At 36.4% G+C, this 19,185-nt stretch overlaps 1 protein-coding gene across 3 annotated transcripts in view; it reads left to right on the top strand.

Annotated features, from left to right (window-relative positions):
- TCF12 (transcription factor 12) overlaps positions 1-19,185 on the top strand; it is a 424,142-nt gene that overhangs the window by 337,244 nt on the left and 67,713 nt on the right. For all 3 annotated transcript variants that reach the window (XM_036737190.1, XM_036737189.1, XM_036737191.1), the window contains exon 8: positions 3,969-4,021. In XM_036737190.1, the coding sequence (XP_036593085.1) occupies positions 3,969-4,021 (53 nt within the window). The remainder of the gene's footprint in view (positions 1-3,968; positions 4,022-19,185) is intronic.

The raw sequence follows: 19,185 nt of genomic DNA, 5'->3' as shown, positions 1-19,185 counted from the left end.
TCTATTCGAAGTTGGCACTCAATAAACATTAGTTCATTAGTTCAGGTATTTTAAAATTCATTTCAGCAAATGGCTTTCCCAGATTATTTCTCTGTCACAGAGGGCTTTTCTTTTCTTCCCCTCTAAAATATCTAGTAGAACTATAAACAAATCAAACCAGTCAGACTCATAAGCCAGGAAAGGGACTTCAATGGATTGCATTCCCTTGACTTATTTTTGCTGTCAGGTCAGGGTTCTGCATTCTATTTTTAAATCCCAGTCTCCATTTGTGAGCACTACCCTTCTACAGATGAGAAAACTAAATTTTCTGGTACATAAATTGTTATTCATGGTCGTGTTAAAGTCACCAACCCAGAAGAAAGAAAATATATCTACATATTAAATTTTGTCCTCAATATTAATTGTGGACAGCTGGGTGGCCAGAGCACTTGTCCTGGAGTCAGGAAGATCTGAGTTCAAATCCCACCTCAGACACCGTTTGACCTTCCAACCTGCCTCAGTTTTTTCATCTATAAAATGTTGATAATAATAGCACTTACCTCCCAGGGTTGTTGTGAGGATAAAATGAGGTAGTAGTTGTGAAGACTTTGCGAAACTCGAAGTGCTGTACCAATCCAGCTAATACTTGTAATGTCCCTAGTTCTGTCAGCTTTGCAGACAAAACCCACTTTTGTTAAGGCATCAAGATTCTTTCGTGCTTGAGTGTAAAATGTAGTTATGTTACAGCAAAACTTTCTTCTGCACATAAATGAGGATCTTCATGGTCAGAATAGAGAGCCCACTCTCAGCAGTACCCCATCCTCAGTATTCTTGGGTTATCTGAACCAATGGGACGTCATTAGGAATTTCGTTTTTGAGCTCTGTGACCTATGATAAGAATTCTTTCTCCTTCTTAATTATCAGGAGCTTTCAGCCTCCCTATCAGTTAAAGCCTAACCCTAAAGCCAGTAAGACTCTAAGTTTGTTTTCATAAGGACCTGTGATTTCACTGATGTATAGAACTCTAGGCTTCTTTGATGACGCAGATGAGAAATTTATCTGTTACTTACAGTATGAGAGTTGCTGGTACAAGGGGGTAAAGTTGATGAAGAGAATTAAGCATTTGCTCACACCTGCGTCACAGTCACTGTGTTAGTGTGTGTCAGAAGCAGGACATGAACCAAGATCTTCACTGCGCATCCAGCCCTCTGCCCACATCTTGCTGCCTTTATTAACTAAAACGCTCTTACTGCCCAAAAATGGACTTTTCATGTTCTGTTCCTCTCATTGGGCAGAGAAGTGACATTCTTCACTGTATATAGCTTCAACCTCAATAGGACTTTCACTACATTGAATCTTTATCATTCAAATCAATTCAACAGACATTTTTAAAGTGCCTACTATGTGCCAGGAAGTGTCCCAGGCACTAGAACATACAAAGATAAAAATGAAATAGTGTCTTTACTGAAACAGATTTTTAAATGTCCTGGAAAATGAACTCTCTGCAAAATATCCCTTAACTTATAACAATTTTGCCCAGAATTTTTAGACAAATTGCGACAGCACATTCAGACCCTTGGTTACAGATCAAATACAAATGATAAAATTAATCAATGACAGCTGAGGATGCGCTAAAATGGAAAAAAGTAAAATCAAAAAGTTCTTCACATGGAGGTTGAATTGCAGGTAGCTGAGTGAAAAACCCAGATAGAATAGTTGTTTCTTAGCATGTTAAGGATGAACTGACTTGAACCATAACAGTCTCTTCTACCTTGAATCGCAGTGGTAGACTCCAGCCTGAATAGTAGCAGTATCTAGTTGACATTCTTAGTAGAAAGAGTGTGGCTTTTGCTCGGGGGACACTCTCTTGGTTGTGAAGAGTTGGGAACATTGAGTTCTAGTGAAGCCCCACAAAGGACAAAGATTTTGCCTTTAAGTTTCAGAAATATAGAGTGTGCCAGATGTTGTTTATCTTTGGCACATTCTGTTTTAAGGAAATACAGGCTGCCTCTTGGGGAACGGACAGAGATGCTAATGAAGGGGTTTTTTTTTCCCTTGGTTTTAAAATTTCTACACACTACTTGAAAAGCTGATTTAAAAAAAAAAAGCTTTTCAGACTCTTGGGAAAGTTAATTCATTGAAGAGAATTCCCAACACAAATCTAAATGTCTTATTGTTATACTGTGCCATTTATGGCATAGAAAAATGTCTTGCTTGTTTTTGAAGGTATTTCCACCATTTCCATTTTTAAAAACATCAAACATTGTCCCTTAGAGAGTTTTGTCCTGTGTGCTGTCTCTTCTTAATAGTGGGTTCCTTTGAAAAACTTAAAGTTAGGCCTTGTTGTGATTAACAGGATTTGAAAGAATATGCTTATTGTTTTACCCGTATTGTAGAAGAAAGAATGGGAATTTGGGGTTTTAAGTGCTAAATATTATATAGGTAAATCTAAAAAAGAGAGAAATGCCATTGACAGGAGATCTGGGAGAAGTGGGCATATGAAAATACTTCTCTTTTCATTCACATTGATAAAATTATTTTGTCCATCAGAAATGTTATTTCCATTTTAAATAGACTTTTCTTTTAATTAACTGTAAACACCTAATGCCAAAATGTGTAACATATACTATTGCAGTTTCGAATACACACTCTCAAAGGGTTTTGTTTGTTTGGTTTTTTGCTTACCATAAACTCTCCTATATGCTATAACCAATATTCGGAGGTATCAATCTACCTGTCTGTCTTCTGTTATATAAATATAATACACAATATCAGGATAACATTAATTTTTTAACTTCTTGAATGTTTTTAAATATCAAAACTTAGTATTTATTCCTAACATAGCTTAACTTTTAATTTATTATATATTTCCTTTTGTGTATTTTATTTGAACACAAACTGTATCTCCTTGCCCCCTACATCCTGAATTTGACTGAATTCAAAGTCTACTTGATCTCATTTGTACTAAAATAGTCTATTTGAGGCAGTTGTCAATGACCATTCATAAGCTACAATGTGGGGAAAGACAAAAACATATGGCAATATTTCCACTTAACCTAAAAACCAAGAATACTTTTAAAGTATCATTGTTTGTGCTTCTTTAAATTGCATATGTCTTCCCCTTAAACCCAGAGTTACTAACTTTTTGTGTTTGGACCCTTTTGTCATTCCGGTAAAGCCAGTGGACCCCACCCCCCTTTTCAGAATAAGATTTTTTAAATAATTGAAGGAAATGCTAAATTTCAGTTAGAGGTTATTGCAAATAAAACTATACATATACATACACACACACACACACACACACACACGCGCACACACACACTCACCATCAAGTTCACAGAGCCCCTGAAATCTATCCATGGACTAATCCATGAAGATCAGGTTAAGAATCCTTAACTTGAGTAGCACCTAAAGTCTGGTTTTTGTGTGGCATGAACGCAAATGTGAGTTTGACTCCTCCCAGAACCCAGAGTATGGGTTTTTTTAATTAACAAATTTCACATTATTGACAAGAAGAAATATTTGTTGCATACCTGTTACATGGAAAATGCTGACAGTTACCTGCTATTGGAGATACAGAGGAGCATAACACTTGGTCCTGCCCTTATTCCTACTGGTACTACAATTCTTGAGCTCATACCAAATACACAAGGACATGGCCCTTAGTTCCATTCTTAACCTGTTGCATCATATGCCTTTGGTGCACACATTTATTTATAGTATTCTTTTTCTGAGGCTCCGTGCATGCCCACAAGATTTGTAGCAATCCCACGTGGCACCACTTTAAATCAGGGTGCACCTCACATTGCCCCATTTAGAGCCAGCAAGAAAGGAACAGTTGGCTAAGTGAATAGCCAAAAAAAAAAGTTGCAAAACAAGACGTGTGCCGTAAAGAATCTTGTATTGCTTTGTTGTACAGCTGAACACTGGTTGTTTCTCTCTATGTCTGATATAATGTGCTGATGAAGTGTGTTTTCTTCTGCATACAGATCCTTTGCAGGCGAAGAAAGTCAGAAAGGTGCCCCCTGGTTTGCCTTCTTCTGTAAGTACCTGTGTTTTAACTTGATGGTAACAGATTGTGTTCCAAGGTTCAATGATTACTTCTTGGGAGAATAAGTTAAGTTGTTGTTGTTAGGAATGCTTTGTCTAGTGATTGTAAATAGCCTAACTGAATCATTGAGAAGGTTTGTTAAGTCTGAGTCCACATCTGATGTTTAGTTTTTAGCTTTCACTGCCATGATTTGTAGCTCACTCATATGCTCTTACCCCATGTCCCTGTCATTTGAATTTGCCTCTTGGGAAGAAGGCTAGACCGGTAGCTGTCAAAGAAGATCTCCTGTACAGGTCTTTTGATGTTTAATTAGTCATTATGTTGCTGAACAGGAGGACAGACAGAGATTAATAGCTGAGAATCTTAGAAATTTACATTTGTAATAATCCCAATGGAGCTGAAGACATTAAGATTCGGAGGACATGTTCGGCTCAGCTTGCCTCTGTAGGACTGAGGTTATTAATATGCATAAATCACCAAGTCAGATGTTCATTGTGAAGCCCTAGTGGATTTTAAAGCCTTCATTAAGCCTTTCCTAACTTCAGCCTAGCATCAGGAAAGCTTTCAAGCAACTAGTTTGTTGATCCCTCTTTGCTCAAAAATGTATCCTTTGAGAATTTAGGGCTTTGATGAAAAAGGTTGGAAAGGTTTGGTGGAAAAATCATTAATGGCTGTGATAATCTTATGCTATAAGGGTGTTTGTGCTATTAAATATGCTTTATTCTTTAAAGGAGCAAAATTGTTTATAAATGAATCCACATTATAAATCCATGTAAGGTTTAAAAATCTCTTGTGTAATGAAGAAAGATTTTTTCCACCCCTCCTTGCTTAGAACAAATGGGGAGGCAGGGTAGATTTGAGGCACTGTTGCCTTGTGGGGGTACATCTCTTTGTTGTGTAAATGGATGGTGGGCTTTTTATTTGGCAGTACTTAACACATGGGCGCAGGTGCTGCTGGATGAGTCATAACTCATCGAGGTATAAACTGAATGCAACATCCGGCTTAGCAAGTAGTCCCATAGAAAGAGCAAAATAGGTCTGATCTTTTTATTATGTATTAAGGCCCAAGTCGAGATGGTATCTTTTTTTTTTTTTTAGTTATTGGGTTCTATTCACCTCACTACCACCATCCTTTGTCCAATGCCCCAAAACTTGAATTTGAAATCCTCTTTGAAACTCGGTTCCAGATGGATCCGAGTTGATGCAGCCTGGGGCAGCTGTGCTCTGAACCTGCAGCCTACCTGGAAGGCTGGATTGCAGCTGCAGGCATTCTTAAAAAGCTTTTTGCTTGCCTAAGCACTTGGGCCCCACTAGAGGCTGAATAGCTGCTTGATAAACAAAATGAACACAATACCTCAAATCATTATTCCCGAGGACAGCTTTTTTTTTTCCAGCAGCAGCTAAAAATAGTTGGGCAATTTACATTTTAACAGTTGTGTGCTTATGCAGGGGTGGGTGGCTTTACAGTATAACCAATGATTTCTGCTAGATTAACAGAAACTATATTAAAAATGACAGAGCTGCTAAAACATAGAACAGTGCAATTTTCGTGTAATTTATTACTAGGATTCTATGAGACTAATAAAAGTTATATTACATATTAATATTTAGTAGGACTATATAGGTAGAGGGATCATATTAGTAAATGGAAAATTTTGCTCATTCTTCAGATCTGGCAGTAGTTTTAAAAAACATTGTATTTTTAATGTCTGCTTACTTTGTTTTTTTCATATTTTAAGAATTCAAAGCAGGAAAATACACACATCTGTATATCTATAGATGTACAAACACACACACACACACACACACACACACACACACACACACACACACACACCCCTAGTACAGAACAGTATAGTTAGAGTACAGACACTGGGGGTTATCAGCGATCCATATGTTCCTAATAATAATAGCAGTCATTACTTGGTACTTTAAAATATTTCTCAATGTTGCATATGGTGTCTGAGAGGTACCATGGAGGAGGAGGAGAAAGGGAAAGAGCCTAATTTTTTTTTCTAGGCTTTGATACTGACATAAGGATCATAGATTTAGAGCTGGAAGATTAATATTAGAGTACTAAGCAAACTAGACCCTAGAGTAATTATTTTGCAGTGCATTATGCTAGTAAATCAGGTTGTATTGATTTTAAACCTACACATTTTAACTCTGTATGTTACAGGGATTCACAAATATGCAAACTATTTTTGAAGTATTTTAGTGTGTTAACAGATTTTCAAGATCAATTAATGGTGGATGTATTTTCCTAAATTGGAAATTAAAACTTTAATATAAAAAGCATGTGATGAATCATATTTCTAAAGTGTCAATACTTTCTGGAAATTGACAGACACATTTTATGTAAAATAATTGTCCTCATCCAATTTTTTTAAAAATAAAAACAGACATTTTGACAAGCAAGAATATCAGTAAATTTAGAGTTTTAAGAAATATGTTGTCAATTTTTTAAAATTTTAAGCAATTAGAGAAATTGTAATTTCAGAAACACTTTCTGTTAACATTAATTCTATCTGAAAATAATCCAATAATTTTTACAATATGAATTATAAAGAATTAAACATAAACCCAAAATAAAAAGAGTATTTACATTTGCATTGTGAAATATTATAAGTATCTTTCCCTCATTCAAATAGGAAATTTGATGGTAACATCTCAGATTCCTTAGAATCTGCCTATCTGTCCAGGCATCTTGTAAAGTGAAAAGTGATTGTGCTACTTTGAATGTGATAAGAAAAACTAAGTTGTTTCTGCTGCTATTGCTGTTATTATATATTGTGTTACAAAGTTATATTATAAAATGATTTTATTTGCTAATGATAGCTAACACTTATAAAGCTCTTTAAAGTTTACAAAGTATTTTGCATACATTATCTCATTTGGTCCTCACTGTAAAATAGATAGCATTAGTATTATTCCCATTTGCCAGGTGATCCAAGCAAGGTTCAGAGATGTTAAATGAGTTACTAAAAATCATACGAGTAGTAAATGCATGCTAAGATTTTAGCTTCACCACAGTATTTATTATTGCTACCAACAAGTAACACCGTATCATGTGGTGATTAAGTTATGTTTAATATACGGGAAGATATAGAATTTTTTGCCTGATAAGTCAACACACAAATATCTAGATACATACATAATCCTAAACCCCATTCGGTCTTCATCCAAATTCAGCAAACGTTTATTGAATGTATACTGTGAATTAGGTTCTATTCAAGACAGAAGGAATGGATAAGACAAAGTTTTTTGCCCTCATGGAGCTCATAATCTAGCTTACAGTCATTAATCGCTGATGTGACTGAGTCGTCAGGCTTGTGAATGGTTCCAAAGGGGTCATTTTTCTACATTATCCTATATAATGATGGTCTATTGTGGGTCCCTGTGGAATAATGTCAGGAGAGGGGTGGCTTTGCAAGTCTCTCATGCAGTGCTTGTTTTTACATATCTGGAAGCCATTTAATCAAAATTAGTACTTCTTCTGCTCAACATAGAAAAGGAAGGTCTTAGATCTAGAGCTGAGAGGAACCTCAGAGGCTTTCTAGTCCAACCCTTTTATGTTTAAGAAAACTGAGGTCGGGAAAGGTGAAGTGACTTTACCACAGTCACATAGGTAGTAATCAGCACAGGTGTTTTAGAGCCCTAGTTTTCTGACTGCAAAGCAAGGAACTGTGGAGTAGACGTTCCTTCTCCTTGACCAGCAGGTGGTGTGCTCAAGCCTTATGTAATCTCCTTGCCTTTCCAATAGAAATGAAATTAGAATAAACAGGTTTTCAGACCAGTTGTGATAACTTAAAAGATTAGGAAGGGGTGACATTGGTAGTAGAGCTGGTCCCCAGGCTTATGGGGTTGCCTCATTTTAAACATCCCAGCTCCATTTCTGGGAACTTTTATGTTATATTAGAAAAATAGATATTTATGTTTTAAGCAGTCCCTGTAGGAAGAGTTTGGGTTTATGTAATTTTATTTATTAGCCTACAGTGTCCAACATGTACTCACTTCTTTCTGTGTTCTCTTATCAATTCAATTCAAAAAAGATTTTTTTAAGTTCGTACTACCTACAAGGTACCAGCTAGAAGTTAGAGATATGAAGATGAAAATGAAACCATCCCTGCCTTCAAGGAGCTTACATGCTATATTTCAACTAGTTACAGCTTTTAGGAAATCTACTGCAAAAAAAAGCCCATCAGGAAAGCATATTAAACCATCCTGATTATAAAGAAAGGGTAGACCAGTATAGGAAATTTTCACATCAGATAAAGGTCTGATGCAATGATGTAAAAATAGAAATGGATCCCAGCAGATCACATACTGACTTAGAAAAGCACGAATTAACATTATCTGTGTTTTACTGTATTTTTATATATTTTGTTAAATATTTCCCAATTACATTTTAATCTGCTTCAGGCTATACGTAGCAGTTTGCTGGCCTCGTGCAGCTGTTGAGTTTGACCCCTCTAGTCTAATGTGCTCCAGAAGACATATCCAATAAGCTTATATGTGAATCTATCCATGGATAAATAATGAGCCATACCTTTACTTAGATTGTGAGCTCCCTGAGGGCAGGGACTTTCTTTTACTTTTCTTTGTATCCCCAGAACTTAGCATAGTACCTGGCAAATAGTAGGCACTTGATAATTTTTTTGGCTGATAATTGATTGTTAATTTGAGATTATACCTGTGATCTTATTATATGGGGAACTTCTAGTGAGGAGATACCCTCTACCAAAGAAATCAGCACCTGCTCTGAAAGCTTGTGGACAGAGAGAGTTTGCTGGTGATGGATAGGTTGAGTGATTTGCCCAGGATAAAAGTTATGATGTGTCAGAGGGGAGTCTTGAACCCAGGCTTTCCTGACTCTAAGGCCATTTCTCTATCCACTGTGGCATGTTGCCTCCTTTGACTTCATAGGCCATTACTTCCCTTTGATTTTTGTTGGTCCTCTACCTTCCATTAACATACTTCCTCTCCTCTCTCAACACTAACTCCATCCTTTATTCTTTGAATAAAAACCAGCTGGATTTCATCTGTATCTGATTTTTTCTGTGTAAAGGTATAAAATGTATAGAAATTTTTTTAAGCTTTAGGGGAGGGAGGAATTCCATTGATCCTTGGCTTCCCCCCCCCCCGCACCCCCACTTACCTAACCCCCTAGCAGTGGGTATGAAATAGAGAAGATGAAAAAAAAACAGTAATTAAGAAGAAAATGAAAACCTATACACTCCCTACTGTGAATGGGAGACTTTGTAGATAAAAAAATCACTTTAGGAATATAGTTATTTAGGGACATATATATGTGTGTGTATATATACATACAGTTTGCTTTGCTAATAAATTTGTCTCAAGATAAAATAGAAACTAAAATGACGTTTAATATGTGGTTTATTCTGGAACTAGAAATTTGCTAATTTGTCCTCAGATAAGAACTTTAGTAATTAAAATGCATACTACTGGTCAATATAATTCAGGTGTTTTGTTTTTTTTTTAGCTCAGGAGCAGCTAATACTTTGGGGAAAAAAAGAGTCAAGATCTGAAAAGATTTCAACAAGCTAGAACACTGGACTGAAGTTTTAAAAATTAATAATAATAAATAGCTTAACATTTTTATAGTTCCTAATGCATGCCAGGCATGTGCTTAGCACTCTACAATTATTATTCCATTCGATCCTCATAACAACTCTGAGAAGCAAGTGCCCCATTTTACAGATGAGGAAATTGAGGAAAACAGCAGTTAAATGACCTGCCCAGCTACTAAGTGTCCGAGGCTGAATTTTAACTTGTCTTCCTGACTCCGAGCTTGATGCTCTATCCACTGCACTACTTACCTGCCCTCTTGGGAATGAAGCCCTGCGCTTTAGTAAAAAAGAACTGAGGCGGCGTGGCTGGACAGCAGTCCACATAAAAAGACCAGTGGTGACACAGCAGCCAACAAAAGGAGAATTCGGCTTTAGTGGAGGTTTAGCATCCCGAACAAATGAGGTCGTAGTCTTCTTACTCTGAGACCTCGTGTGACAACGTCTAGATTTTTGTGTTCAGTCCTACATGACCCATCTGAGAAGGGACATTGGCAACATGATTAGTGTGGACTGGGGACCGTTCTATACAAAGATCAGCTGAAGGAATGAAGGATGTTTAGCCTAGACCAGAAATTTTCCAAGTGTGATGCTCAGGCCCCTGGGAGTCCCTGAGACCTTTTCAGGCTATCCATGAGGTCAAAACTGTTTTTGGAATAATGCATTATTTGCCTATTAAAATACTCCTTTCTTTTCCAAGTGTATGTCTGTGTGAGGCCAGATTCTCTTTATATCCTTCAACCAAAACAACATATCTTAACAAACTGAATGCAGAAGCAGACAGGAGAGTCCAACCGTCTTCTATTAAGCTAGACATTAAAGAGATTTGGGGAAAAAAACATATGTAAAACCATGCCATGCTTCTTACTAAATTTTTTTTAGGGAAAATATAATTATTTTTCACTAACAAATCTTACACATAATGAGATTATAATATTGTTTAAGTGACTTAATAAATATTTTCAGTTTATCAGTTTTAATTTCTAATATGATAAATATCGATAAAACCCACAAAAACAAAAGTTCTTTGGTATCTTAGATAATTTTTAAGATCATAAAGGGGTCTTGAACAATTTTTAAGATTGTAAAGGGGTCTCGAGACTAGAAAGTGTAAGAAAGAATGCTTGATCTAGACTAGAGAAGCCTAGTGGAAACATAGTATGTTTTCAAGTTTTTAAAGGGCTGACATATAAAAAAGGAATAAGTCTTGTTCTTCTTGGCCCCAGAAAGCAGATGGAGAAACAATTGATAGAAGCTGCAGAAAGGCAAATTTAGGCTGGATTGGAGGGAAACCTTCACAACAATTAGAGCTAACCAAAAGTGAAATGGGTTGCCTCAGGAGGCAATGGATTTCTCATATTTTAAATACTCCTGTTCTGCTATGGTTGGCCTCTGAGGGCCCTTTTGACTCCATGATTCTGTAATTAATTTGCTTCTCTCCTCCCTTTTTATTATAAATGAATCTGCAATATTGGAAACTTGAAGGAATTTGGCATCTCTTGGTTTTGCTTTATTTTGAGAAGCAAGAAAAAACTTGAGAACAGAAAAAACCAGCAACATTATAATTAAACAAGGAAAGACTTTTTTCTTTTTTTCATTCATTGCCCTCTATGTGTCAAACAGATATAGAAAGCACTCATTTTCCTCCCCCCAAAAAAAGCTTTTAAAAGGAAATAACCCCTCCCAACACAGTGAATTAATTTTTGCTACATAGTTCTGTCAAATCTTTTTCATTTTCTGAGCTGTCATATCAGCTGTTTTTCTCACTTCTGATCCTTCAATTTTGTTCTCTTTATAGATTTATAAATAATAATTTTCCTGGATTAAAGTAAGTTTCCTGATCCTTTTCCTGTATTGGTTCCTTGATTTTGTGTTAGTATTTCCAAACTTAGGTCAGTTGTTTGTTTTTCTTGAGTTGTAAAAGATGGAGTAATCCAAAGCAAGCAAGATACAAGACAAGTCAGAATATTATCTTAGAGAGACCTGGTCACCAGGTTAAAGGAGAAATATGGACCTGTCTGTCCCTGTTCAGCCATGGCATGTTGAATGTAGTAGACATGTCCTCATCAAGTATAGCATTCTTTATACTTCTGAAAACTTTAATGTCTTAACTTTTATTGGTAGCAGAAGACCCTTTTAGTGACTCTTTGTCTTTCTGCCCACTCTATGTAGGTAGCCCTGATATTCTTTTTCTTAATATGTTCTGTTCATTGGTGATCTCATTGACTCCCAGGGCTTCAGTTATCACTTCTATGCAAGGTACTCCAGAATGTGTATTACCACACCCTATCTTTCTCCAAAATTCTTGCACATCCCCATTTTCAACTGTGTACTAATTGCCCTCTCCTTTGTGACCCATAAAGCAGTTTTATGTTCAGTGCGTTCAAAGCTGAACTCAACATCTTTCCCCCAAAAACCTATACCTCCTAATTTTGTATTAAACAGATCAGGTGGAAAGAGCAATGGAGATGGAGCTTAATTCCACAAGCATTTATTATGTGCCTACTTCGTGCCAGGTACTATGCTACGTGAATACAGAAGACAAAGTATTTACATTCTATTGAGGGGAAACATTATACGAAATAAACACATGTGTGATATTAAGAAATTAATACCTATTGAGTTTGAGAGGAGATAAGAGCAGAATCTGGAAAGATCTCTTACAGGAGGTGGCATTTGAGCTGAATCTTGAAGGGAGCTAGGTGTTCCAAGAGTTAAAGATAAAGAGGAAGGGGAAAAAAGACAAGGAGACAGGAGATGAAATATTGTGTTCAAAGAGCAGCACGTAGGTCTCTTTGACTGGATTGTAGAGTGCATGAGGACATGCCTGGCTTTGAATCCTGCTCCTGACGATGGACAAGTCACTTTAACCTCTCTAAGCCTCAGTTTCCTTGTCTGTAAAAATGAGAAGAGTATCTCATACACCTATCTGATGGGATTATTGTCAGCTTGAAATGAGATAATGTTATGTATGAATATTTTTAAATTTTAGTGCATCATTAATCTGCCATCATGGTTACTTTTCTACTCACCTAAACTTAAAGCTGCAGTGTCATATTTGATTCCTTCTGTATCCAATTAGTTGCCAAGGCTTGTTGAATCTACCTTCACAGTAAGTCCAAGTGCTTTCTTCAGTTTTGCAAAGCATTCTATAATCTAGTCCTAAGAATCCTTTCCAGTGATAACTCTTACTGTTCTCCTTCAAACATCTCACCCCACCTAGCAAACAGGTTAATACACTGTTTATTTTAACAGGTTTTACCTTTTTCAGTCTCTTTGATTTTGCTTGCCATTCTCTGTGCCAGAAGCTATAGCTAGTACTGTTTTTGTAGCTTGGGTAAATGGTACAAATCCTACCTTCAATTCTATTGTATTACTGGTGGACACCTGGGACACCAAGAGGCTGTAGAGGGAAGGACGGAAGGAAGGAAGGAAGGAAGGAAGGAAGGAAGGAAGGAAGGAAGGAAGGAAGGAAGGAAGGAAGGAAGGAAGGAAGGAAGGAGAGAAGGAGAGAAGGAGAGAAGGAGAGAAGGAGAGAAGGAGAGAAGGAGGGAAGGAGGGAAGAAGGGGAGTGGAGAAGTGGGGAGAAGGAAAAGAGCAGGACTGAGGAAGAGTTCACCTGGCTCACTGGCCCTAGGGATGGAAGATACCATCTGGTAGTTTCCTATTTCAACTAATTACTCTTACTAATTAGGTGCTAAACTCAATTGTTCATCTACTGACAAAGGACTGAAAGTACAATTAGTGTTCCTGTAAATTTCAGTGGCCAAGAGGCAAAATCCTAGCTTCTCTGCATATGCCTTTAGTGTATTTCCCCATCCATTTCCACCTGTTGAAATCCTAGTCTTTCTTCATGTTCAAATGCTACTTCTTCCAAAAAGCTTTCCCTGAACCGTTCTAGCTATAAGCAATCTCTTCCTCCTCTAAACTCATTCAAAGCACTTTGTTTTGGATCTATCTTGTTCACTCATCATATTCTGTTTATATTGTAATTATATGTCTTTGTCATCTACAAAATTATAAGTACCTTGAGGGCAATGATCCTATCTTACTTCATTTTATATATCTCTGTCTCTATATCCCATACCTAATAGTATCTCCACAGAGCAGTCACTTCACAAATTTTAAAACTGAATTGAATTTGAAACGAGGAGTATAGACTTAGACAACTATAGGCCAGTGACTTCCATCTTTTCTAGATGGTGCTTAGAGTTGACACTGTCTTCCCTCTAAAAGTTATTTGAAGGTTCACTTCTTGATTGTTTTTATTAATGTAAACTAAAAATAACTTTTCTTGTGAATTTTGAATTTTGTGATACTCCTTGAGGCAATTTGAAATACCTGGGTGTATTATGCAAGTTTGGGATCATTGCTCCTTATAATGGTGACAATAAAGACCACTAGACAATGTCTAATGATCTACTAGCTTTTTAATGTGCATATTAAACAGAAGCAGTAAAAGTACTAAATTCTGAGGGTCTCCACAGCTGAGTATTTTCCAAGTAGAAAAGTGACCAACATCCATCTGGGGCTGCTGGAAAAGAATAACTTTAGTCATTAAAGGGTTATGCTGGCCACTTTAGAAAAAATTATTGAAGAGAACTCATTAAAATCCTTTGGTCCAAGCTTGTCCCTGAAGAAGAGATAAGAAAATCAAACTCCCTTCTTTGCAGATGTAAAGGACAATGGGTGTGGAATATTTCATATACTGTCAAACTCGGTTAATTTGTTGGTCAGCTTTATTGAACTGCTCTTTTTCTACTTTTCCTGTTTTATTTTTATCATAAGAAGGGGCTCATTCTGGCTGGATAGGGGAAGAAGGTGGGATATTCAGAAATGCCGTGATGTAAAAACAAAAATGATAAAAATTTAAATCCTATGGTCCAGGATTATTGCTATCAATAAAAACGAATATGTAAAAATGAGGTAAGTCGAGGTAAGCACAAAGAAGCTGAGACAATAGAATATTTATAGTAAGTTAATAGTGACTTCTAATATTGACTAGAAGTACCAGAAGAGATGGATATACTCCTTTACATACAATGGCCATTCCATCTAGTAGTCTTGGATTTGTTGCAGTCACTTTGACAAGGATAAGAGTTTTGTTTGGCACATATCCATCTGTGGATGAAGTGAGTTCAAACACCTGACTGCCCCTACCTACTTTATTCTCTTATTCTTGATGATAGGGTAATATGCCAGCGGGTAATTCAGACTAGGGTACCAGGCCCCAGATTTGGATTCTATCTGTGATACTTTATTCAACCAGCTTCTATTAAAAACCTGCTTATGTTCCAGGCACTATGATAGGCACTGGAGAAGTAAAGGAGAGAAAAATAAAACAGATCCTGCCCTCAAGGACCTTACATTTGATTATGTGACCATAGGCAAGTAATTTAACCTAGCTGAGCCTCTCTCTATTCAGAGGGGATCAAATAAGATAACGCACATAGAGCTATTTGTCGTTTGTAAAACCCTATGGAAATATCAAATATCATTAGAATAGTTGGAACAAATACTGTTTCTGCTAATGCTGAAAAGTGTTATGGTTCAGAAGAAGCTTTTATCTGTAGCTTTTCTGGTCATTTTCTGTGAGCCATTAAAGCCTTTGATCTATATTCAGGTCAAAATCCAGAAGGAACATTATTCAGTGAATTAATCCTGTTGTCTGTAATGATGTGATTATATAACTTCCCAGTGTTAGAGTCATTCTTTTACCTTCTCTCCACACAGTCATCCTTTTCAGGGGGAAGGAAGATCAAGAATGAGTTTTGGAGAAGTTGCCAACTTTTAGGGTTTATTTGGATCTTCACTTAATGGGTTTTTTGATCTCTGTGATTTTTCACAAGCCAGGGATAGGGATTGTTTCAGGGTAAAAGAACAATTTTCTTTGTGTGGGGGATGTAAAGTGGAATTCTGTAAATGCTGCTTGTTTGTGTCTGCTTTGGGAGCATTCAGAAACACTAGGACCCTGATGTTTTCTTGACATGGTTTGATCAAGGTTTTTATTTTTGCAAAAGGCAAGGGGGTTGCTCAGGATTAAACTAAGAGTACTAGAATTTCATTCCTGGGATTGACTGGGTTTCTCAGTATCATTCCAGACTAGGCACACTGTTAACAATCCTCAGCAGTTGGGCTAACTAGAAATTTGGAATTACTACCACACAGGAGGAGAAAATTCCCTTTGTTTCACTGGTGTTTATTGCATGTCTTGAAAAGTCATTTATTGTGCATATATAATATCTAATTTGTGAAGAACTACAATTATATGCACTGTCTCTATAAGATCATAGTTGTACCTTGAGACGCAGCTTTGAAAAAGACTGACTTTGGTTCCCATGAGGGGCCTTGTATTTCCCCCTATGTTTATACTAATTGAATGTATTTTAAACAGAAATTTAAAGTGTTTACCATTCATTGTTGTTTGAGGTTTGTTTTTTTTAAGAACTTTTATTAGTTCTGGATTTCATTTCAATATATAATCTAATACTGCCAACTTCGGGATTTATTTTCAAAAGTCATTTGGCTCTAAAAATTCTATTTTGGTCTGTAGAATTCACTGTGGCCCTACCCTAATTTCCTGATGCCACTGTTTATCCCAACATTCCATCCACTCCTTCTGCTATTCCCCATAGCACTAGACTAGGAGAACACAAGTGTTTGCCTAAAGCAAATACATTCTTAGCTCCCTCATAAATACAAGTCCCATGAAAAGCAAACTAAAAGGGAAACAAAAGGAGATTTTTTTAGGCCTGTTCCTAATCTTTGTCAAGTTCACTGCCTGATTTTCATTAAGCCCACCTTCATTTCTTTCAGACCTAGGTATGTGGGCTAATGTTTATTTTCATAACAATCCTTTCAGTAACATTATTTGCATTTATCTTATATTATGATGTTTAAGTTTAGAGAGCTGACAGTCATAATCTTTTTTTTAGCATGTACAAGAATTTTATTATTTTATATTTAAATATCATTTGCCTAGCTGACAAGAATAAGGGGGATTAGGTGGGATCTTAATGTCAGACAGATACCCAAATACACTGGTAAACATTTATTTGAGCCAAGTGAATATAAACAATTCAAATTAATTAGCTGTGGTAATTTTGCAATTAAATTAAATACACTGAGAGCTATGCAAATTTCTGAATTTAGGGCTAACTCCAATCTTCCCCTGAAATTCTGAGATTAAAATATTCCTAATGGTTTGAGAATCTGGTCCAGCCCAGGTCTAATGTTGACTGGGCTTGTGATTGGTCTCTAGATTAAACCTCAAATTTAAAACATCAAAATCTTCTCAAAGCAACAAGAAAATCCTCTGTCATTTGACTGCACTTCCTGATGATTTCTGCTGCAATTTACATAGTAAGTGCAGGTTCTGTTTAGTTTTTCACTAAGGAAAATGTGAATATAATTTCTACCTAAAAAATTCTTCTCTTGAGCCCAATGGGTACTTAATAAATACCAATCAATTAAAAAGAATTAAATAACTACAGGAAGTTTTTTTTTTAATAGCTACAGGAAGGAAGATCAATTATCAGTGACTTCTGCACTGAGCAGTACTTTTAAACTCCCTCTCATACTTGCTAAACAAACCATTACCAAAAACATACTCATTTTTTTTTGTTTAAAAGAAACAGTACCTTCTATTCTATCATTTATTCATTTTCTCTCCTAATTGTACAGTCATATTTCATTTATTTACAATATTGTAAGGAACTGTTTTTGCTCCACTCAAGTAATTTGGGCTGCAACTACCACATTTCTCGGATCCTAGGTGATAGCATTCTAGACAGCAGGGTACTCTGCCTCAAAGAAAAGAAGTGTAGGTTCACTGATAGCCAGTTGGGGCTGTAAAAAAAAAGTGCTATTGAAACTGAGGCCATTATTATAATTTAACTAGAAAGCAGGGCCTGGTAGGCTACAGCAAACCCAATAGCCTGGATCCTATAGCTGGCTCCTAGTATGAATAAGTTGCAAACATCTGATCTCTTTTTCCCTCCCACCCTTCTCCCTCTATGCCTCTAATAAAACGAAAGCTACTTGAAGTCAGAAGCGATCTCATTTTTACCTTTTGTAGATCCTATGCCTAGCACAGTGCCAAAAACAGTCTGTTAATATAAGTGCTTGTCAGATCAAAGTGAAGAGTCAAGACTGTGTTTCTTTCTGTGGACAAAGCTATTCAAAAACCTCTACATGCCATCCAAGGAATATGACTGTGCAGCTTCAGGGACCACTGATATCACACCGTGTCTCACATAGCATAAGCATCGTGAATGGTGTTGGCCAAACATGTTTAGGGGATGAAAATCCAGTTTCCATTAGGATATCTAAAGACCCCTGTGAGAGAGGGGCCACTGAGACCCTTCCTCTTTTAAATGAGCATCTTGCTCATTTAACTATCATAGATATATTCCAGATGTTAGGAAAGTACATGTTATCAGGAGGAATAATGTTCTGAGTCATGAAATACAATGAATGATCTTTCCCTTCTACCTCTGTGACCTTGGGAAAGTCATTGGGCCTCAGTTTCCCAAACTGTAAAATGGGAGAGGGTGTGTTTACCATATCAGAATTTCATGGTCTTATGCTCTTAATGAGAGTTTCTCATTTATGCCTTAAATGCTTTTCTTCAAATGGCACAATCCCCTGCAACTTGGTCAATCTGTTTCCCTTCCAAGGCTTTAAAGGATTTAACTTCTTACAATACATTACTGAAGCTTATCAGCATCCAATCCCTGGATCTCTTCATGGTCCAGTCTCCTGGCCTCTACTACTTGAGTAGATATAGTGCAATTGTAAGACTTTTCAGTATGCCTTACCTGTCTTTTCTTTCATATAATTTAGGGCCTGTGTCCTCCAGATCAAATCAAACCTATAGGGTTAATTCGGAATTGGCATTGTTTTTCTGTGTTCCTTTTTTAAAATTCTGTTCTTCTAGATTTCTAAATCTTCTTGCCATTTTAATCATTACAGATGCCTTTGTTATAATCCATACCACATTCTCTTGTTTTATTTATCTACTAAATTCTTCACTGAAAATCACAAAAAGCCAAACTACAGACCCAGCTTTTCTTTTGCAGAATAGCATAAGCCCCCAAGCCCACCAAGTTGGGATGGATCTAGGATAACTACTTCATTACTTATCACATTTACTTTCTAACCTCTTGGTGCATTCTGAATTGATAGGGCTCTGCTTATGGGCAGTGCTGTTTAAATATTAAAATTCACAATCTCTAGATTGTTACAGTTCCTCAAATAAAATAGTTATTAAACAAAAAAAGAAACCAAGCTAGTGAAAAATCAGCAACATTTTTGTAAGACTCAGTCTAAACCATATTTATGTTTTTTTTTCTTACTTGGGTTGGAACTATCTATATTTTAAAAAGAAAAACATTACTGGACAACAGTAGTATACAGCATATTACAAAGAAGCTATGATTGCTGCCAGTGAATGTCCAATGAATGACTTGGAAGAATTTGCTCTTAGTTTAAAACTCAGGATTATATATTCTGGATTCTTTATCTTTTTTCTGTTATTTATTTTGGTTTGAGGTTAAGTCACTCATA

This window comes from Trichosurus vulpecula, chromosome 8 (genome assembly GCF_011100635.1).
Source record: "Trichosurus vulpecula isolate mTriVul1 chromosome 8, mTriVul1.pri, whole genome shotgun sequence".
Classification (NCBI taxonomy): Eukaryota; Metazoa; Chordata; class Mammalia; order Diprotodontia; family Phalangeridae; genus Trichosurus; species Trichosurus vulpecula.
This window is presented reverse-complemented; position numbering and strand designations above follow the sequence as displayed.